Below are 23,967 nucleotides of genomic sequence, written 5' to 3'. Positions count from 1 at the left end.
GCATACCTTGTAGGTAGAAATATGAGTAAAATGGGTAGCCATTGCTATTTCATGTTGACTTTAAGTAAACATGTCACAATACTAATGCTTTGTTTAAGTGTTAAATTGAAGTCAGTAACAGTGTCCGTTATGTATCCCCAACAATTCATTATACTTTTGTATATATTTTGTTAATACACTAACATTCAAAAGTTCGGGGTCAGTAAGACTAACAATTCATTTTTTAAAAAGATTCTCTGATAAATAGAAAGTTCAAAATAATGGCATTTCTTTAAAAAAACCCTAATATTTAGCAACATTATAAATGTATTTTATATATATATGGTCAATTTAATGCATCCTTGTTGAAAAAAGTATTACATTTAAAAAAAAAAAAAAAATGACTTACCCCAAACTTTTTTAACAGTATACTGATTGTGAAATACACTAAAAACACTAAAATACTAGAAACACTAAAATACATAAAATCATACAAAGCTGTCCTTTTAAAAAGCATTTTCATCAGATAGCACTTAGGGATAGTTTACTAAAAAATAAAAGTCTGTCATCATTTACTCACCCTCATATCATCTAAAATTATTTTATTTTTTTGTGAAAAAAATGAGATAATTTAGGTTTTGGTTTGTTCCCCTCAAAAAGCTATCATACGGCTTTAGATGACTTTGAATATGGCCCACAAGCTGTCTGAAACAGCACAGGGATGGAATCAATTCTGTATAAATGGTGTGAGGGTGAGCAAATGATCCCTTTAAGGTGCTATGCATACTGGCGATAAATGTAGGACAGTTACCACTATATCAAAATAAAATGTTCATTCACCAGATATACCACATATTCCTTAAAAAGTCAGTTATTGTACAAAATACTGCTATTCATATACTTTTTAGGAGTCAATAAACAATTCTAAATTGTTCATAGGCGGAAACTAAATGGCATAATTGCAATATAATGTCAGACCGAATATCACTAGGACATTGTGAGTGTGTTTCTTCTCTTTGAGTCTCTTCTTGGGAAAGGAACAAAGCTCCTCACTTCTTTAAACGATAAACCTGTGATTAAAAAAAGATCACATTGCATTTACATACACAATATGTGCAAATATATAAAGTACACACGCATAACTCTGTGTATAATATGTTGCTCACGTTTCCACTCTTCTAAGGGCAATGTGGCGTTGTCGTAGCTGTCATCGTACGGCGTGGGCTGTGGGCAGTCCTCTGGGTCTCTCAGGCCATCAAAATAACTGTGTGCCAACGCACCATCAGCAGTGAGACGAGCATCAGCATCTAACACCAGCATCTTCTCAAGCAGATCTACCGCTGGGGTTAGTTACCAGTGCAGTGGCATTGATGGACAACACAGTGGGTCAGAAACAGAGCAACATCATTAGAATAGCAAAAGCTGATATACAGTATGCATTATTATATTAGTACAGGGCAAGCTGAGCTATGGTTTGATAATATTATAAAGTTATTTGATAATTTATTAGGACTAGTTGAATCTGATTTAGGTTGGTTAAGGTAGCAGAAGATGCCAGTATAAAAGTTGTTACAGTTAACTACAACTAAAACATAAAATTGTTCGTTAATTAAAATAAAATAAAACATAAAAAAAACAAAACGTCTTTTATTTCAACCTGTTGCCAAAACAACATTTTTCATTTTCATTTAGTTTAACTTGGACTAAAATTAAAACTGAAATAACATTTAAAACAAAACAAAAAAGTATACACAAATATTAAAAAATAAAAAGAACTAATAAAAATGACAAAAACTCAGAACAAAATTATAACTAAAACTTTATCTAAAATTGAAATGGAAAATAAACAAATACGAAATCATTCAAAATATAAAGAAAATCTATAATAGTATCTCAATAATGGCAAAATAACACTATTTGTAGAGCAACAATTTACAATAAATTTCAATTAGATAATGCAAGTTAATGCATTAGCCATTTTTACAGCATTTATTAGGTTAAAGGGGTCATATGACGTTGCTAAAAAGAACATTATTTTGTGTATTTGGTGTAATGAAATGTGTTTATGCGGTTTAAGGTTCAAAAAACACATGCCCCGCCTTTCTGAAACACGTCGATTTTTACAAAGCTCATCGGTCTGAAAAGCGAGGTGTGCTCTGATTGGCCAGCTACCCAGTGCGTTGTGATTGGCCGAATACCTCAAGCGTGTGACGGAAATGTTACGCCCCTTGTCATATTGTGATGCCTTGTCCCGGCGGGAGCAACGAGACAAAAACATTAAAACCCATTATAAACGAGGCATTTGTTGCATCCAGTGGGGACATAATTACGGATTATAATAACTTATACTGTCTTTTTACGCGTTGCGTTGCATCGCGCCGCGTAAACATAAAACCATGTCTGAATTTGTGATCAGAGAAATGACAAACAACAAGTGCTACTCTACACTGCCCAAAAAACTCGCGTTAAATATATAAAATATAAAAACTCTTTAAATATAAAAAACGTACTTACAGGCTGTGAGTCAGAACAGCCGGCATTGTAGTCTACTCTACCAGGATCAGAAAACAGTCCTCCATAAAATGCGCTGCACACATCTAGATATTTGGGTTAAACTGTTCTGGAACAGTGTTGTAAATACAACTTAACCACTGATTTCTAGTCGTGTCCTCTTTTGGAAGGATCTGTAAAGTTGCAGAGACTAAAGTCTCAAATGCAAAGAGATATTCTTTATAAAAGTTCAGAGTCAGCCACACCTACCTAAAACGGCTCGTTCTAACACGCCCCCACATACCTACGTCACTATTTGGGCGGCGTTATGCAACTCTTCCCAGATAGTGACGTAGGTATGTGGGGTGTGTTAGAACGAGCCGTTTTAGGTAGGTGTGGCTGACTCTGAACTTTTATAAAGAATATCTCTTTGGATTTGAAACTTTAGTCTTTGCAACTTTACAGATCTTCTTTATGCACCAAGAGCTTGTAACACTCCAAAGAGAAAGGAAAAATTGAAATCGCATCATATGACCCCTTTAATGTTAATCTATAAATATACTATTGTTCATTGTTAATTCATGTTTGCTCACAATTAATGTTAATTTACAGCTTGTGCCGCTTGAAAATGTTCATGTATTAGTATAGAAATTAACATATATCATTAAATGCTGTAAACATGCATTAACTAATGTTAACTAACTGAACCTTTATTGTAAAGTGTTACCAATTCTAGAAATAACTGCAGAGTTAACAAAGCTTCAGAAAACTAACATCGAATAATAATGTCATTAAAATGTTTGGCTGACGTTTCATATTTTTTGGGATGCCTATTAAATTCCAAGTTGCAATACATAACTAATCTAGAAGTTTCCACTGCTGTGCCATAGTACAGAATATGTGTGGCAATACCAGGTGACATTCTTCCTGACGTTTGGTGAAAAATGTAAAAACTTGCTTAAATTGTTCTGTTGCATTTGCTCAGCATCTTGTCATTTTTGTCAGAAATAATGGCTTGTCACATTGACAGGCAGCAACTATGCAGTCAAACTAAATCACAAGTTTTACAATGAAAAAAGTCTCTTGCTAAGCAAGAAATGTGACAACATGACAAAGGAGAAATTTTTCATTGGGGTATTACTTACCTTTTTCACTGGCTCTGGGAAACAATGTCGAGAAGTCTTTGCGTGGGTAGTGGGGCAGGGATTTGACATAGCTTTTTGCCTATTCAACAGCAATGAAGACATATTGATATTGATCGAGATCAGGAATGACAGCTGAGCACAGTAGCTACAGCAACCGTCACGCAAAACGTTAATAATTCAAGTTGAATTTTTTCCCTAAATATTCAAGGCCATTTTCTCAATCTTACTTCACATTGCATTAGCAATTCATTCCAAGTTGCATCAGCCATCACAGTCTCAGGTTTAATCAAGATTCAGACATATCATGTATTAAAGATACCATCTTTGGTTGCATTGAAAATGTCTTACCTCTGGGCTTTCTAGTTTCTCAATAAATTCTGGACCTGGTGTCCCTGTAACTTTCATTATCTGAATCAACTGGTCCATGTCTGAATGTCAAAAGTTAAAGACAATGCACATCATGTCATTTCCAAGTTATTTCTGTTCTTGACAAGCACGACAAAAGGGAATAAGTGGGCACAGCATTTCGAAATGCAATTGCAATTAACTAAATGACAGTGTACTGACTGTAAATCAGTCATTTGAAATTTAATTAGCAGAATGTTAAAAGGTGAAAGTTTCACTTTCTTGAAATCCAGCCCTCAGAATATGTTCATTCAGAAAAAAACTGGAAATAAATTAGGCAAAGTGAATGCTGAAGGATACAGTCTTTTCCTTTAAAGAGTGTTTTTCCATTGAAAATTTCACCCATGATGCACCCAACAGACCAGATATCCACTAGAAAGCAGAAAAAGGCAACAATCGCACATATTGAACTATAATAATCATTGCAACCACCAGCCATTAAAACAATGCAGACCATTTGACACAGTACATTAATGCAGCAAATCTGAATCAGCAGAGCACATTCGGTCTAACTGGCAATTAAAGATTGATATCTACATGAAGCAGTGGTTCTCAACCCGCGGCCCGTCACGAATTCAAATGCGGCCCACCATGCTGAACACAATTCAAAAAATAACTTTCAGTTTTAAAATTCATTTTAGTTTTTACATTAATTAATGTATGAAACGTATTTCTAAATGCAATCGCAATTAACTAAATGACCGACTGTGTACCGACTGTACTTTAGTCATTTGAAATTTAAGTAACAGAATGTTAAAAGGATAGTTCACCCAAAAATTAAAATGATTTCCTGACCTTCATGTCTTTCCAAACCTGTATGATGCTATTTTGTCAGTGGAACACAAAAGTAGAATTTCTGAAGAGCTACATTTATATTTTATATTAAAATAACACATAACATATGGTTTTAGAAGGACGTGAGGGTGAACATATAATGACAGAACTTAAATTTTGGATGAACTATCCCTTTAATGAAGTATTGAAATATTTGAGGACACTTTCTTGAAATCCAGCCCTCAGAATATGTTCATTCAGAAAAAAAATGGAAATAAATTAGGCAAAGTAAATGCTGAAGGATACAGTCTTTTCCTTTAAAGAGTGTTTTTCCATTGAACATTTCACCCATGATGCACCCAACAGACCAGATATCCACTAGAAAGTAGAAAAAGGCAACAATCGCACATATTGAACTATAATAATCATTGCAACCACCAGCCATTAAAACAATGCAGACCATTTGACACAGTACATTAATGCAGCAAATCTGAATCAGCAGAGCACATTCGGTCTAACTGGCAATTAAAGATTGATATCTACATGAAGCAGTGGTTCTCAACCCGCGGCCCGTCACGAATTCAAATGCGGCCCACCATGCTGAACACAATTCAAAAAATAACTTTCAGTTTTAAAATTCATTTTAGTTTTTACATTAATTAAAAAATGTATGAAACAAATATAAGCTATAATGTTTTAGTTATGTAAAATAATTGTGGCAGGTGATATTTAGGGAGTAAAGTCATGAATTAAGGGGGTGTGGTTAGCTATGTATAAAGATCAGCGGTAGGAACGAGAACGGCAGGTGCGTTAGTTTCTGGCAGGCGGAAATAGACCGATACTTTTACTGTTTGTTTGCGAGAGGTTCGCAGATGGATTTTCTTGGATCTCGGAGATAGGTATGAGTTTATTTGAAATCTTAAAGTGTTTTAATATGTGGTGTGTGTTTTAGGAAGAATAATAAAGGTGTTTTAATGCATGTGTTTCAGCTCTATGAAGCCTATTGTTTCATAGGCGAGGGGTTTGCATATGCCGTCTTTTGGATCTTTGACATAGGTAGGAGTTTGTTTGAAGCACTAAAATGTTTTAATAGGTGGTGTTTGTCTTGATATACTGTAAATAATAAAGGTATTTTAATGTGTGTGTTTCAGCTCTATGGAGCCCATTTGTTGCTCTTGTATTTGGGTTTCAGTTTATTTTTTGGTTTGAATGTTTGGTTTTGGGTTTATTGTCTAGTCTGCCCGGGTACTTGAATTGGTAAGTGGGCCGAAAGAAATGGGAACGACCCTTTTGGCGGACTAGTTTTCTTTTGTTTATTTATATTTTTGTTTGTTTCCCCCATTGCTTATATATACTTCACAAGGACGCTATATGCTTAGTGTTTAAGCAGAGTTGAGCTATTTTTGCATGTAATTTACTTTTGATGAATTGTGTGAACCACAAGGTTTATTTTTGTTATGAATTTATTTAATGGGTTTTTGTGTGATTTTTGCTGTTTTTGTATGGTTTGATGCTCAACTCTTGCTTGGTTAACTTATGTTTAAGGTGTCCTGCGTAATAAAAAAAAACTCTGTAAAGCCATCAATAAATTTTGGGGATTTATTTAAACGAACCGGAGTTGTGTTGATGTTTATTTAAAGGTGGACCTTGTTACATAATTTTGTTTTTCATATATTATTTTCAGACATGAGCAGACCTGTAGGCTACTCACGTAAATAATGTTTCGCATTTAACCAACACTTACAAGTGCGCAATTTGGCAGAATTCAATTCAAATAGTCATCAGCAGCCATTAGTTCGGTAAAATTGAGCATCAGAATGGACAAATTAGTTATTAAGGGAGAAAAACGAAATGTGGAAAGTGCCAAACACCCATACTATGCAGCAATCATCCTTAATTGCAGAAATGTGGCAAAACATCTCTGGAGAGAACCTCGAAAGTGTTTTCCATATGTGGATCAACATAGGTTACATTGGTGAACGCACATTTTCTGCAATGTTGTGCGTCAAGTCACGCTTCCGTGTGCGTCTTACAGACTGCAACTTCATTGTGCTGTAACTCCTTTCGAGCGGAATTTCACAAAATTTGTCAGCTCCCGACAGCATCAGGTGTTTTATTAATGGTGAGTATAATTATTTATTTCTTTATTTTAATGAATGTAATTGATTAGATAATATATTTAGGTTATAATATATAATATTATAATATAATATTATATATATATAATATATATAATCTGGTTGGTTTGTATTGGTGACGTAATATGTAAATGATATGCGTGCGGCCCGTGAGACTTGCACTTGGACCATAGTGCGGCCCAGTGGAAAAAAATGTTGAGAACCACTGACATGAAGGAAGGGTATCTGAGCATTTGTAAAAATTCAACAATATTTAAAAGTGCAAATTATTGTGAAATGTTTGTCTAAATAAGTGTGATTTTATTTAGCACATACAACTGATAAGTGCTTTATTTAGCACACACAACTACATAATTTAGCATAAAAAATATTAATTTAATCTCATGAATATTTATATGGAACAGTGATAGATGGAGTTCTAAACGAATGGTTAGGAGGAGCTTGTTTATCTAATTCTGTCAATTACACAAATACGAGTGATTTACACATTTACAATTACATATAAGTATCACCGGTCACAATTTATTTTAAGGTCCAATTCTCACTATTAACAAACTATTAACTACGACTTTTGCCTCAATAAACTCCTAATCTGTTGCTTATTAATTGTAAGGTAGTTGTTAAGTTTAGGTTACAGGTAGGATTAGGGATGTAGAATATGGTCATGCAGAAAGTGCTTTATAATTAGTAATAAACAGCCAATATATTAATAATATGCATGCTAATAAGCAACTAGTTAATAGTGAGATTTGGTCCCTATACTAAAGTGTTACCGTACCACCACAAGTGACTAAGTCCAATATTTAGGCACAACAATACCAAAACCAATAAATGCAGAAACAATGTCTGATTTAATCTTCTTTTTTTTTTTTCATTTGCATTTTCATTAATTTTATATTTGGATTTTATATTCATTTACTTTTTAATTAAAACCCATTAACATGTTAAATACATTTAATAGTATTAAAATGTTTTAATTGATCTAATTAGTTTTTTTGGGGGAAAAAAAAAAAATCAATAAATTCAATTTTCTATAAACCTCAAGAGAATTTGTAAAGATTTAAATATGTAAACTTGTATAGAAATAAGCTGTATGAGTTTATTTGTAAGGTGTCCATATGTTGATATTGTAGGTATCAATGTTAGACCTATACCTATGAATACCAATGAGAGCATGTTAGAACTGCTCATATAAACCAACAGAGGTGCTATTGAACAGATAAAAAAAAAACTAACTGGAGCATAACAGATGACTAAATCAATATTTACTGTATTTAACCTCATATTCTAGATAACACTAAATTAGGGAACACATATTCTCTAATAACTATGAGTTTCCCCACGGTAAACTCTTAATTTGCTGCTTATTGATAGGAAGTAAGGTGGTTGCTGTAGTAGTTATGTTTAGGTAAGGGGTAGGGTTAATGGATTTAGAATACTGTCCTGCAGAATAAGGCATTAATATGTGTTTACAAGTACTAATAACCAGCCAATATGCTAGTAATATGCATGCTAATTAGCAACTAGTTAATAGTGAATAGTGTTCCCTAATAGTGTAACCATATGTTTTGCCTAATCAGAGTGAACCTAGCTCTCAGTAATAATTTTAAGAGGTGTGTACGTCTTAATGAATGACAAACATCTTGCCTGTCTGCGTGTAGTGCATCCAGTTTAGAATGACCTCAGGGGCCCGGTACCACCTCGTCACCACGTAACCTGTCATCTCTGCTTCTGCATGGCGCGCCAGGCCAAAATCCAGGATCTGCAGGCAGACCAAACGCAGAGCGTCACTGTCAACCGTAAGAGGGTTACGCTTCTCTCTTTTATGGTGAAAGAATGGTGGCACAAACCTTCAGCTCACAGTCTTGGTTCACAGCCAGGTTTCCTGGTTTGAGGTCCTGCAATGCATAAAGGTGTTAATCTTCCTACAAAGACATTGTTCTTGAACAATTACACAACATCTTAGTGGATTTCTTAAGAAATCTTAATTCTGAACGCAGTAAGCTGTATTTCACATTGAAAGTGAGCCAGGCGGCTTCGAACAGATCTGAGCATGTACAGGCGCTGCCTCACCAAACAGGAAATTACTGGGATTACCTCACAGGACAATGTGTAATAAGGGAAGCTCAGACAAAGCAAAAAGCACATTTCAGAACCTGCATGTAAAATAAAAAATAGGATAAATTGGATAAATCACTACTGTAGCTTGGCATACATTCATTTTTTGGACATTTCAATCTGTGCATCTACCATTTAAAACATACTGCCAGAATGTCTCCAGAAAAGCACTTCTACAACTCTAAGAGCATTTTAATATTGTATTATAGATACACACACACTACCATTCAAAATTCTGGGGTCAGTAAGATTTTTTGTTATACAGCAAGGATGCATTAAATTGATAAAAAGTTATAGTAAATACATTTAAATAGTTACAACTTATAGTTTCAGCTTTCTATTTATCAAAGAATCCTACAAAAATTGTAATAGTGTTGACAAAAATATTAAACTGTTTTCAACATTGACAATCATAATAAATGTTTCTTGAGCACTAAATCAGCATATTAGAATGATTTCTGAAGGATCATGTGACACTGAAGACTGGAGTAATAATGCTGAATATTCAGCTTTGCATCACAGGAATAAATTACATTTTGTAATATATTAAAACAGAAAAGTTATTTTAAATTGTAATATTATTTCACAATATTACAGTTTTACTGTATTTTTGATTAAATACAGCCTTGGTGAGCTTAAGAGACTTCTTTCAAAAATATTTTAGAAATCTTACTGACCCCAAACATTTGGACAGTATTACTGTATATGCCTATTTTCATAATCCAATAATGTTTCACAAATTTGTACATTAACTTTCTTTTCCATTATTTGGAATTGGATAAAGATATTCATAAATAATGAAGAAAAACAGCTTTACATGTTGTAATACTCGAGTAAAAACAAGACTCATAACAGCAATCCATTATATTAAATCTAATTGGATGAGCCACATCTGAGGCTGTTGTAAACTAGTTAATATGTGACTAAATACGAATTAGAAATATATTTATTCCTCTTAATCTGAGAGGGATGACTATTCTCTCATCTTCTCAGTTGTTAATGATTGTTGATAGTCCACTGATCAATACATATTAGCGAATTAGCAATAAGTAAATGTAATTCATGGAGATGAAAACTCCCCCATGGAGCACATTTGCATCTCCCGGGGAAGAGCTACAACGATCCCAAGAGAGGCCATGTGTCTTTAATTCAGATCTGTGTGGAAATGATAACTATGAGCAGATGCTGTTTATTCATTGCCAGTCTCACTTACTCTGTGAATGATGCCAGCACCATGAATGTACTGTGGAGTGGAGAGAAACAGAGGGACAGAGAGGAAGAAAGAAATACCACAAATCAGTATTATGACATTCTTCACAGTGTTATGTTTTAGTATTTGATTACACTAATAGGATTGATCTGAAAGATTGTATTACCATTCCTAATGGCAATCATCTTAAGCCCAAAGTATACTTCTGTTTTTACAAGTACATAATTTTTCTCCTCAATTATTCAGTCGCTTTAGTTTTGTCAGATGTTTACCAACTTAAAGTCAACAGGAAACCACATTCACAACCCAGTTTACTTTGGTAATGTGATGTATTTATAGAGAAAAGAAAGTAAAAGAAGCAACTCTTTCTTAATCAGGAATGGATTATGGTTAATTCAGTGGTGGAGCATTTTGCTTGTAATAAAGTGCACTGATGAATCATGTACAGCAAGTCCACAAACATACACTACCGTTCAAACATTTGAGGTCAGTTAGATTTTTTTGTTTTGTCAGATGTTTACCAACTTAAAGTCAACAGGAAACCACATTCACAACCCAGTTTACTTTGGTAATGTGATGTATTTATAGAGAAAAGAAAGTAAAAGAAGCAACTCTTTCTTAATCAGGAATGGATTATGGTTAATTCAGTGGTGGAGCATTTTGCTTGTAATAAAGTGCACTGATGAATCATGTACAGCAAGTCCACAAAGATACACTACCGTTCAAACATTTGAGGTCAGTTAGATTTAAAAAAAAAACGTCTTTATGCTCGCCAAGACTGCATTTATTTGATCAAAAATACAGTAAAACAGAAATATTGTGAAATACTATTACAATTAAAAAGAACTGTTTCTATTAATATATTTGCATGTATGAAATGTAATTTATTCCCGTTATGGAAAAGCTGAGTTTTCAAAAAAAATCATTGCTTATTAATATCAATTTGCTTAATATTTTTGTGGAAACTTGATACTTTAAAAAAAAAATCTAAATCTATAAATGTCTTTACTGTCAGTTTTGATCAATTTAATGCATCCTTGCTGAATAAATGTATTCATTTCTCTCAAAAAATAACTTCTCACTGACCTTGGACTTTTGAACGGAAGTGTATTAACAGTCAATTTTGGTTCCATGTTCTGTTCTGACTGGCTGTGTTGCATCACACAGCATTTTAATTTTCAGAAACTGTTGTAAACTTGTCACATCATGCCTGGTTGGGAAAATATTGCCTCTTTTTGTGAGTCTGACCTTTAGTCCGCACAGCATTTGATAGACCAGGAACTGGATACGGTCTTCTGTAAGGATGCCCTTGACTTTAGAGAGGTCTGTGTACATGTACGGCATCACCAGGTAGCTAAAACAGAAAGGAACTGCTTATTTCTTTTTTCTTTTTTAAAGGAATAATTCACCCAAAGATTAATTCTGTCATTATTTATTGGCTGTCATGTCATTTAAAACCCATTTTCTTGTGTTCTTGTGTTGTTTCGAAAAAAATTAAAATAAATAAATAAATATTGAGTAGATAAATACAGAATTCTCATTTTTTTCTCTTTAAATATGTCTTAGACATATGGCTAACAGATCGATTTTACATACAAAGGCCTCATTAAAAACTTACAAGTCTTGGAAGTCGTCCAGTCTGGAGGCAGGAGTGAAGACGTCTAGCAAGCCTATTACCTTGGGTTGGACAGCAAAAAAGCAAGTGAGTCACAGCCTTTTCAAGATGTTATAATGGTGTTCGATGGACAGACTGACTGAATAAAGCTGCCTCGGTTTCAATGTAATCTTTTAAATACTTATATAAGGCGCTTATAGTTTATGACACCGCAATCATTCATCAGTGTGTCTCCAGGTGCCACAAGTATCCTGTTCTGAACTTACACACCGAGTCCGCCAAGCTAAACATTTGATACTCACGCCATTCTCAATGAAAACAATGCGAGTATGGTGTGATACAAGTCTTTCTGTGCCTTGCAAAAGTCATTCAAGCCATTGAAACTGCTGGAAAATAGAACTAACAATGTAAGCAACAAGATCTGACCTCAAGGCACATCAGGCATAAAAGACACTTACATTTTCATGTTTCATATGCTTGAGCAGCCTCAGTTCACGATAGGCTCTCTTCGCGAAGATCTCTGACTGAAAGGGTCGGTGCAGCTTCTTGATAGCCACCTTCTCTTTGGATTTATTATTAATGGCCGAGCTAAGAAAAGGAGAACAATCATAATCATGAAAAAATATTTTGAACTGAGGTTGAAGGTTTAATGACACACTGTTACAGATTCAGGAACTGATATAGAAACTGCAATATTCAAATAAGAATCTGCACAAGCATGTTAGTTGACGTTGCTTGGCTGCAAAGACTTGTTGTCAAAGCATGTGGGTTTCACAGTCCCCCAACTTTCACCAGTGTCTGATCTTAGAGCTGTTGTGAAGGTTTTGTGGCATTAAACCATGAACAGGAAATGTCAAAGCTGCTGGGATATATCATATCATGACTAAAGGTGCGTTCCGTTCCATTCGACCGTAAGTGGACTGCGAAGTGGACTTCACAGGGTATTCCGCCATCTTAAGTGAGATTCCAATCCGAAGGGAGCGAACATGTTCAGTTCGAAGGTCTCTGCGAACGGCATAGGGAATAAGGGAACATCGATACATCACTTCACAGGAAGTGGAGAGGGAAAATCACCCAACTGTCATTGCGCACCGCGTCACCAGTCAGAACTAACGATAAAGCAGAGCCGTTGAAAGAATTTTTAAAAGACTCTGCAATGGAGGGGTTGCAATAAATGTATTAGCCGATTATACAAATTAGAGTATTTATGAATGGTTATGGAGATTAATGTTACATTTGCATATTGTATTGTATGAATAGGTGAAACTAAGTAAAAACTGGCGAGAAACAGCTGAGGCCCTGTCATTTTTTATTTTACTTTATTTACCTCAGGAGAGTTAGCTACTCGAAAGCGCACGAGATGAAACCACTACAATCTGTTAACAGTCTAAACATATCAATTTTGACTATATTTATTAGATACATAATTGTATAGCCGTTGTATTTTATATGTATTTACATTGAAAAGTAAAATAAATTACAATATTTATTTATATTATATCATAATCTGTGTGACCCCGTCATTGCCTTTCTATGATGACGTTCCAGGGTGTTCCAAATGAGCGATTTTTGTCAGTGAGTCCACTTCAACGGATATCCCGTGCTTAGGGAACAGGGAGCAGTGAACACTGCGTAGGGATCCCGTCAATCGGAACGCACCTTAAATTTAGCAATGATCTGACTGTAATAGTGAAAATACAGTAGCATAAGCATCTAGAGCAAATAGCCTGCAAAATTAGAAATGCATGATAAATTGGTGACATCAGCAGCGTAGTCAGTCTGATTTGGCCGTTACTGGTTGTTGAAAATAGAGTTAACAAAAAACGTTTTCATAACTACAAAACATCCATTGTTTTATCAATCTTTTCTACTGTACAGTACATTTGACACCTTGTTTCCACTGAAAGCATGTGATTTCACTTAGTGTGAAAAACAGGCCTAACAGTGTCGATTTATCATATCGGTTATCAGTCATAACCAAATTATCATTGGTTAGTTATCTTATCAGCTCAAAGTCTGAGATCAGACTGCTGCACCAAGCAGTCCAACCAAGTAAGTTTATCAAGTAAGATGAACTTATTTGATAGGTATATTTAAAAAACTCAAGCCAGATTATAATGTCATAACCAGGATATAGGCACAACTTCACAGTACAATTTCATGAACTACCATGATTTCACAGTGTCCGTGGCAAAAACTTTTGACATACGAACATAACATTAACATTCAGAACATAACATTCCTTAAAACTAACTAGCATCTATTTGCATTTTACTAACTACTACTTATTTTTTTAATTACTCCAGTCAGTTATAGTGCAACAGTGATTAGTTTGTCTTTAAATTTCCGAAGTGATTATTCACTAGATACTAACAGTAATTCAGGTTGTCACTAGTTTCTGGGAACAAATGGAAAATTTTAGCCACTGAATAGGCTAAATCTTTCCATTTCAATAAATCTGAAACTACTTTAGTGAACATAAACAAACAATGGGGGAAAACACTTCTAAAGCATTTATTAATCTTACTTATGTTCATTTCAACATTTACTAAAACTTTTGTATGTTAATATTATTTACTGGACCTGAGCTAACATGAACTAACAATGAACAGTTAAAAGATTAACAAATACCTCAACAAATGTATTAGATAATGTTATTTAATATTATGTGTTACCCTATTCCCTTTAGGCAAATACAGTATGTACCCCGTTTTTGCTAGTAACTATTCCAGTTTTACTAGTAAATATTCATTAGGTAGTAGTACTTATTTCCCAGTTATTAACTATTTAGTTATGAGCAACTAAAGAATTAGTATGGAATACCTACCTGTCAGTGTTGCAATAGTGACTAGTTGCAAACCTAAGTACTACTGTATTACCTCCAAAGAGAAAGGAAAAATTGAAATCGCATCATATGACCCCTTTAAGTCTAGTCACTATTAGTACTAACTACACACTAGTTGGAAGCAATGAATGCTAAAGTGGTTTGCCACATAGTTCTACTTCATGTGGCAACCTGTTGAAAGGCAGTTCACGAGCGTCTACCTGCATGTCAGGAACTCACCACACGCTGCCATAAGCTCCCGTTCCGATCTGCTTTAAGCAGACGTACTTGTCCGGAACTTCCCATACCGTACTGTTGATCTCCTCTCGACTGAATTCCACCCGTGACTCCATTTAGTGATGAAGGAAATCAGGCAGAGAGCAAACGTTCACCGCGCACACAGCGACTCCTACGCGATATTATGCATTCGAGCACCAAAAGGTCACTACGTAGGAACGATTCTTTTTCACGCCAAAATAAAACAGCCGTTTATCTGGTTCCATGTAGCGTGGAGTGGCCGCGGAATCGACGCTTTAAATCACTAGCCATTGAAACTTTGAAACGCTCCGTGATCGAACGCGCTGAGATCTGTCTGATGTTGACGTCACGATCCCCCGCACACGCCCACTTTCGAATTTAAACAACTGCTGCTTTGATTGACACACTGCTGCTCACCTCCATGTAAACACATACGGGTGATTCTGCCGTTCAGTTAACACAACGTGCTTGCAAATTTACTTTGAATGCGATAAAATATATAGAAATCGATGTTTTAGCAAATTCTCAAATAAATAGATAAAAAAATAAAAAAATATGATTTTCAAACTGTCCCTCTGACGCTCTATGATTGACTCTGATGATTGATTTCCTCTGTCACGTTCATGATAATCGACTCAGTTGTTCTCCAAAGTGATTGCTAATGACAGCAGTTCTTTACTATACAAAAGTTAACATAGGACCAATTTAATTAAAAGTATTATTTTTTAGGCTTTTATGGAAAAGGTGCAAAGTAAAATTTTCTTTTAACAATTTTGTAAATGTATTTTAGGGGAACTAAAGTCAGAGAAATTCTGCAATTCTACATTGTAAAATTACAATTTTGGACAAACATGAGAGAAATGTGTACACATAGCTATAAGTGAAAATGAAATGTGCTGATATTTTAATAGAGAAATTCTGCAAACACTTAATTTAGGTCAATTAAACAAAACAATTTAAAAAAGTTAAGAACGAAACAAAACATCAAATTAAGTTCCATTTCTTGACAGTGAGAGATGATAGATAGATAGATAGATAGATAGATAGGATGAGGGAAACATGTAAATGAAAATGGTTAATACATGTGTTTGTGACATTTCAGAGAAATTCTGCAAATTTCACAAACACTTAATTTAGATAATTTTTTTTAAAGTTAAGAACTAAACAAAATATCAAGTATAATTTCTCAGAGAGAGCAAGGGAGGGAGAGAGATTCAAAATGTAGATAGCCTAAAATGATAAAATTAGGCAAACATACTTAAAAATAAAAATGGCTAATAAATGTGCTGTGATATTTTAATAGAGAAATTCAGCAAGCACTTAATTTAGGCAAAATTAAAAAAGAAGCTAAGAACTAAGCAAATATCAAATCAAGTATAATTTCTTATACATACATACACACACACTCAAGTATAATTTCTCAGAGAGAGCAAGGGAGGGAGAGAGATTCAAAATGTAGATAGCCTAAAATGATAAAATTAGGCAAACATACTTAAAAATAAAAATGGCTAATAAATGTGCTGTGATATTTTAAGAGAAATTCAGCAAGCACTTAATTTAGGCAAAATTAAAAAAGAAACTAAGAACTAAGCAAATATCAAATCAAGTATAATTTCTTATACATACACACACACACAGAGAGAGAGAGAGAGAGAGAGAGAGAGATTTTGCTCTAACAACAAATGTATATTATTCATACACTATAAAAACACACCTGCAAGGCCGAATTCACTCATGGGACATCAGAATAGAGCAGATAAGGGACTAATATTCAACCTGGCTGTAACGGAAACTGGCACATCCTATTGGTATATCAGGACAGTTATCCCATGTGATGGATAGTACAGTAAAGGTTATAGTGAGCCATCACAAAATTAAATGCAGTGGAGAATCTGAGAGTAGTAGCTCTTGGATATTCCCTCTTGGGCTTATTCATCTCTCTACTAGTTTTATGGGTACTGAACCACTCAATTATTGGAAGACTATAACAGTGAAAGACAAAAATAAATTCTTACAGGCTGTGCAATGAAAGCTTATTTATTTAAACAGATGTTAGCCACTAGATGGCACTGTCAGACGGTCATAATGTGAGCAGCATCATTGGTTGCAGGCATGACAGCTGTGTAATATTAGTCACAGAACCACCATCACAAACTGATTAGATGTGCCTTTTACTTATTATGTGAGATTCTGTAGGATGATCCAACTACATGTTGCAACTTGTGAACCCATGAACACCTATTAGGTATCTAAGTTTAATATATAAATATGAATTTGTTGGTTAAAAAGGAATATGAAAACATTAACAGCTCAGCTTGTCTAATAAGCCCCTCTAAATCCATCTAACATTTTCAGAGAGCTGGCTGACATGCTCTTGTAAAAATGATGAATAAAAAAAAAAGTCAGTTTTACGGCCACGACTTCCTGTGTTGCAGTGCAGAGATAATTGGCTCATTAGCAGCAGACTGCGTTGTGGTGGGCTCTTCCTTCCTGAACTAATGGTTGTGGGGGGCTTTGGCTCTTCATCCGTTCTGAATAATCAAACTGGATCTAAATGTCAGTAGTGTCGCTCTAATATGTATTCATAACTCGGGGGATTTTATTTATTAAAATATCTGGGTGGTGGTGTAAACCAGAGCTAAAATACACATTTAAACCTGGCTTGACACATTGGCAAATCATTTCAAACGAGTACATGTTGGTCTTTCTATCTTGTTTCTTGGAAAGCCTTAATGTACTATAATAATGCATTCAGAAGTCTTAATAAAACATTGAGTATCGGTTTTACAGCGTTTAGAATTTAGCAGACTGTTCTGAACAGAGAATATGACAGGTATGAGATTTCTTTTTTCTCCTTCAGGACCCATATTTTACACAGACATCAACTATAGCTGATGTTATCATCTGCCTAATTTTGCTAGCTTCTAATTAGCGATGAATTACGCCCACCATAAAGTTTGACTGGCTTTTGACATTAGCAACAAAAGACAGGATGTGTTTTCTCTTTCCTTTTAACCCTTGTTTCTGTGCTGAAAATCTTTACTTAATTTGATGTTCCTTTTAAAACTTGCTTGTAAATCTCTCATTATGCTGTTTTTTTTCTCTTTCAATTAGCCCAGGTTTTGTATTTCTTTTTTGAACTGATAGGTCATACCTCATTGATCTGAGCTTATGCACCTCAGTTTTTGAGTGAAAGAAGCATTATTTGTGGATAATTTTGGCAATGTTCACTCAAGAAGTGAAGCGCATAAGCTTATTTTCTGTGGAAAAAAAGCATTATTTTGTGGATAATGCAATGTTCACTCAAAATGAGGTGTATAAGATCAGTGAGACCTATGATCAATCAGTCCCAAAATGAAATACAAAACCTGGTTGAATTGAAAGAAAACAAGGTGATAAAAAGACTGAATCCAATATTTGGTAATAATATAGCATAATAAGAAAATTTATTTTTTAGGTCAGTAATTTTTGGGGAAGTTGTTATGTGTTAGCATAGTCAGTAGTATTAGTCTAAAGCAAAAACTTTAATAGCATTTTTGGGTCAAAATGACTAACACAACATGATGATGGCTAAAAGCATTGCATTTATTTTGCAATCATAACTATGTATAATTGCATTTTACTTGCACCCTATCAAAACAGATATGCAACACTTTTGTGTCACAACCCATCAGTTGAGGACCACAGGACAGTTTAATGGACTAAACCCAGAATGCAGTGTTTTCACCATTTATCAAGTTTTTCTGCATAATACTGTATCAAATCTTTGTCTTTTCTTCTAACAACCTAATCTACCCCACTTTCTGTCTAAAGAGAGTTCGGAGAATGGAAGAAGTGTGTCAGGTTAGTTTGCTCATCAACTCATGAATAATTTAAAGAGCATGAGATTTCATATTAGTGCAAATTTAGACATTTTACGTCTTGCGTCGAAAAAGAAGGACATTGAAGATGACTGGCTGCTTTGCTTGTAAATCTCTCATTATGCTGTTTTTTTTCTCTTTCAATTAGCCCAGGTTTTGTATTTCTTTTTTGAACTGATAGGTCATACCTCATTGATCTGAGCTTATGCACCTCAGTTTTTGAGTGAAAGAAGCATTATTTGTGGATAATTTTGGCAATGTTCACTCAAGAAGTGAAGCGCATAAGCTTATTTTCTGTGGAAAAAAAGCATTATTTTGTGGATAATGCAATGTTCACTCAAAATGAGGTGTATAAGATCAGTGAGACCTATGATCAATCAGTCCCAAAATGAAATACAAAACCTGGTTGAATTGAAAGAAAACAAGGTGATAAAAAGACTGAATCCAATATTTGGTAATAATATAGCATAATAAGAAAATTTATTTTTTAGGTCAGTAATTTTTGGGGAAGTTGTTATGTGTTAGCATAGTCAGTAGTATTAGTCTAAAGCAAAAACTTTAATAGCATTTTGGGTCAAAATGACTAACACAACATGATGATGGCTAAAAGCATTGCATTTATTTTGCAATCATAACTATGTATAATTGCATTTTACTTGCACCCTATCAAAACAGATATGCAACACTTTTGTGTCACAACCCATCAGTTGAGGACCACAGGACAATTTAATGGACTAAACCCAGAATGCAGTGTTTTCACCATTTATCAAGTTTTTCTGCATAATACTGTATCAAATCTTTGTCTTTTCTTCTAACAACCTAATTTACCCCACTTTCTGTCTAAAGAGAGTTCGGAGAATGGAAGAAGTGTGTCAGGTTAGTTTGCTCATCAACGCATGAATAATTTAAAGAGCATGCGATTTCATATTAGTGCAAATTTAGACATTTTACGTCTTGCGTCGAAAAAGAAGGACATTGAAGATGACTGGCTGCTTGTCTACGGGGAAATGCAGTCATATAGAAGGGTTAGAACAAACAAACAAAACATTAATTATTTTCACTTGTTAAAATCCCTCTTGTAATCAGATCAACAGTTTGTTCTGCGTCTAGAAAATTACACTGCTTGACTGGCATTTCTGATCCTCTTTTCAGTTCTTGCGTATATTTAGATGTGATGTGAGACAGAGTTAATTCAAAGAAAAAGCAAAAGCAAAGGGGATGCAGGGAAAAACTTATATTGGGGTACGTTGCAGTCACCTGAGAATGCCCTGCAAAGTGGACTTCAAATGGTATTCGGTCAAGTGAGATTATAAACCCAATAGAGTTTTTATGCTCTGTCTGAAAAACACAGCAAATGTAATATGGAACAAGTGTTTTGAAAGTAACAGGATATGAAAAGGGAAATGTACCCATCAGTCATTACACTCATTAAGCTAGGCTACTACATTTGGCTAAACCCCTACAAGACAGTTGGTTACATAACAGTTAAGAAGATACATAAATAAAATCACATTTTTTTCATATAACAACATCACAATAGTCATTTAACACAATATATATACTGTAAATAGTTAAATAACATTTCTTATCCACCTTAGTTTTAACATAAGTGTAAGTGCAAGGCTTTCTCATCTAGTTATAATAGCTGTACAAAACACCCTGTTATGCTGCCTGATGCCGCACACTGGTATTTGTTATTTCTTATGTATTATAGCATTCATAATAACACGGGTTTGTAGTGAAACAATTTTGCACTTAGTTATTTACTTTTAGTTGCGCATTAACAGGAAATAGCTTACTTCCACATTGAAAATTAAAAATACATATGGATAAATACACATAGCCTATTATCTATAATTTACAGCAAAAGTTGAGCGTCTCAAGCCACATACAGCCGTGGCATCCGTGAAATAATCAGTGTTGTTGAACGAATCATTTGATCCAATGACTAACTAAAAGGCATTCACTTTTTTGTTCTTGAATGAGTTAGTTTTTGAATGAATCGGTTTAATGAATGATTCATTAATTTTCTCATAAAGACAATTCGCTTGCTTTGCTCCTGAATTAAAGGGGTCATATGATGCGATGTTTTGTTATTTGTTTAAGTATTTGCTATTGACTGTTCAAATGTGGAGTTTTGCGCATCATGTGTGTGTGTGCGCGCGCGCACATGTGTGTGAGAGAGAGACAGGGTCACATCACAGTGGAGGCAGCTGTCTTAACCGTGGCTTGTGTACTGCAAACACATACCAGCTTCATCACTGTGTCTGTCACGCGACTCTGTTCCCCTTTCGGGCTCTGTCTTTACATTTATTTTGAAAGATGAAGCTCGCGATTATGGTAAGGGGCGTTACATTTCCGACGAGTGCTTGCGGTGTTCGGCCAATCACAATGCACTGGGTCAGCTGGCCAATCAGAGCAGACTGCGCTTGTCGGAAGGAGGGACTTTGTAGAAAACGAAGCGTTTGAGAGAGGCGGGGCATAGAGGACCTACAATAATGTACAGTATTTGAATAATAATGTGTTTTTTGAACATTAAAGCATGTCAACATATTCTGTTACACCAAATACACAAAATAATGATCTTTAAAAAAGCATCATATGACCCCTTTAATCAATGTTGAATGAACCAATGGCAAACCGATGACTCGCTCAAAGTCAGTCTTGATTTGTTCCCGACTGAACCCTTTGTTGAACGATTCGGTTGAGTAAATGATTCAAATAATGACTTAATCATAAAAACAGTCACTTGTCGCCACCTATTGGCGAAACGACACAACCTGCAGAAGGCACTGAAATTTCCTGCCACTAGTGCAACCTAAATATCGTCTTCAAATCAAGTGGAACTTTTAGAGATCTAATTTTTAGCATATTGGAAGAATTGAACCCTCCTCAAGGACACTATGAATCAGAACACGGCTTTTTACATATCACAAGGAAGACATTCATCCTTTTTCATGAGTCCTGGTTGCCAAGTGACCATACAGGCAGTGATTAGAAACAAATTAAAGATGTGATTTCACAAGTTCCACCTGCTTTACCGAGGAATTAATCACTGGCCTCAATCAATGATGCTATCTGGGACTGGCGGTAAAGAGACTCTGGCATGATTAATGGCGATGACCTTCTCCACGACCCAAACTCCTCTTCTCAAATCTCTTCCATTTAGATGTGACCTCAGGACAGGAAGTTTTGTATGGAGCCCTTAGCATGCTAATGCTACTAACAACCCACAGGAGACTGCAACGGCGTGCCGCGGCTCACTAACTGTGCTGCTCGGTGCTGTCGGAGCTCAGCATGTTCCTTTTAAGACGACAAGGCACCTCGGGAATGATGTTTCAAACATGAGAACGAGTTACCGCATCTTCGTGATTCAGAGATTACGTGGAACGTTCTGTGATCCAAAAGGTTCCACTTAGCAACAGGTTTCTTGTTTAATTCGCCTCATTTATGAGCTGATTTGCTTGGCTTTGGCGGTGTGACCTGCATGGTAAAGGCTATGTAAATGCCATTTGCTAAGTTCAGATTTCTCCTGCCTCTAGCTCTTCATTTCCTCCCGTTTCACCTCCACTTCCTCTTCTGCCGCTGTTTAGTCAGAGGCAGTAAAAGGCTCCTTTTAGGGCTGAGGATAGAGATAATGAAAAGTCCCTGGTCTTGTGAATATTTCATTTGTTTTAAAGAGATTGAAATTGGATGGCAGATGGGTAATAAGCTTTCTTTCTATTCCCCCACAGACACATCCACACAATCATTCTTTCTTTTCCTCTTTGCAAACACACACACGCACACATTTTTAATTATCCTCGACAGTGCCGGCGGCCCTGCACTGTGTGACCGGTCAGCGTACATTCGGGCAACAGTAAGCGCTGTCATTATCATCCATTACATTAAGAGACGAGTCCTATACCACACCGTTGCCAGGCTTCCTCTCTCTCTTCCTCTTTCTCATCTTCTCATAGTTATAAACTCTTAATGAGACACCATTGTGCCGCAGAGGCTGCTGCGCTGGTCATTTATGTATCTCAATTATTTATGCATGGGTTTATTTGCTCATTAATTTGGATTCATTGGGAAATTAAACACATGAGACGTTTTGGGTCCTCCATTATTCCACTACAGCACTTACCCCTCATTGTCATGTTTCTCTGACAGAGAATATGCAACGCTCCACAAAACAAAGGGAGCTATTATGAGCCAAAACTGATAAATACAGAGGGTTGAACATCATCCAAGATCATATATCGAAATTATCTGTTTTGCTCAGCCAAGCTCATGCAAAAGAGTCTAATACAATAAACTTGTATCAGACTAAACAAAGAGGTCAGAATTTAAAGCTAAAGTGTGTCATTTCTACATCACTAGGGTCACCAAATGGAGAAATAATGCTTTTGTTTCCTCATTTGCAAGTTGCCATTAGTTACTCACGCCATTAGTTTAGCCAATGTCAGGCTCGTCCAGATGCTCAAAGTAGTGATGGGAGAGTCAAAGCTTTTTGAATCACTGAATCAATTGAACCAATTGTTTTGCAATATGATTCACTGTTTCAAAGCGCTCAAAACCAGGCACTCTGGGGAGCTGGTCAAAATATTGTAAATGCAACGTTAACTCAACCCAAACATGCATATAGAGTCTAGACACCTTTTACAAACCAATTACTAATGTGTTTATTTTTTTTATAATAATGAAAATGTAAGCTATGTAATCTACAAATCATTAAATACCATTAAATATAAAGTGTGTATAATATCTGTTCTTTTATTAAATTGCTAATACTTGTGTGTTTGACCTGATATCAGTTAAAACCATTATCATGAATACCAGAGAGCAGAGTAAGGTTTTGTAGCACCAGAGTCATGGTGTTTAAACTTTTCAGGGGAATTAACCAACCAATTTATAGTTCACTCTGCATATTATAGGAATGGTTCACCTAAAAACAGTGACGCTCTTGTCATTGACTTTATTTCTTCCGTAGCACTGCTAACCTTCTTGTTTAGAACTCATAACAGAAGTAGTGATATCTGAGTCTTGAATGATTCGTTTTTGAATGATTCTCAAGAGTCAAATCTTTTTAATGAATTGGCTGTTTCAGTTGGCTGATTCATGTCTGAATGATTCGTTCATGATCCATTTCTCGGATTCGTACTCTGACTT

The 23,967-nt window shown here is 35.2% G+C and overlaps 1 protein-coding gene across 1 annotated transcript; it reads right to left on the bottom strand.

Annotated features, from left to right (window-relative positions):
- Positions 1 to 478: 478 nt before the first annotated feature.
- LOC107725303 (mitogen-activated protein kinase 13-like) lies at positions 479 to 15,295 on the bottom strand. Its single transcript, XM_016534518.1, has 12 exons — positions 14,939 to 15,295; positions 12,333 to 12,462; positions 11,878 to 11,936; positions 11,508 to 11,613; positions 10,263 to 10,292; positions 8,782 to 8,829; positions 8,579 to 8,693; positions 5,100 to 5,171; positions 3,963 to 4,042; positions 3,615 to 3,693; positions 1,146 to 1,319; positions 479 to 1,049 (listed from the first exon to the last, which is right to left on the bottom strand). The coding sequence occupies exons 1-12, from the start codon at positions 15,049 to 15,051 to the stop codon at positions 967 to 969; spliced, it is 1,089 nt and encodes a 362-aa protein (XP_016390004.1). The 5' UTR covers positions 15,052 to 15,295; the 3' UTR covers positions 479 to 966.
- Positions 15,296 to 23,967: the final 8,672 nt, after the last annotated feature.

Source organism: Sinocyclocheilus rhinocerous, unplaced genomic scaffold (genome assembly GCF_001515625.1).
Source record: "Sinocyclocheilus rhinocerous isolate Xijiao unplaced genomic scaffold, SAMN03320098_v1.1 scaffold785, whole genome shotgun sequence".
In the NCBI taxonomy this organism is placed as follows: Eukaryota; Metazoa; Chordata; class Actinopteri; order Cypriniformes; family Cyprinidae; genus Sinocyclocheilus; species Sinocyclocheilus rhinocerous.
Note: the sequence above shows the minus strand (reverse complement) of the source record. Positions and strands in the feature narration are given on the sequence as shown.

Coding starts and splice junctions, on each gene's coding strand:
- LOC107725303 (XM_016534518.1), bottom strand. CDS start 15,051: ATGGAGTCACGGGTGGAATTCAGTCGAGAGGAGATCAACAGTACGGTA. Junction 8,830..10,262: donor GTGCTGGCATCATTCACAGA/GTAAGTGAGACT, acceptor TATGCATTGCAG/GACCTCAAACCAGGAAACCT. Junction 8,694..8,781: donor ACCAAGACTGTGAGCTGAAG/GTTTGTGCCACC, acceptor GTCTGCCTGCAG/ATCCTGGATTTTGGCCTGGC.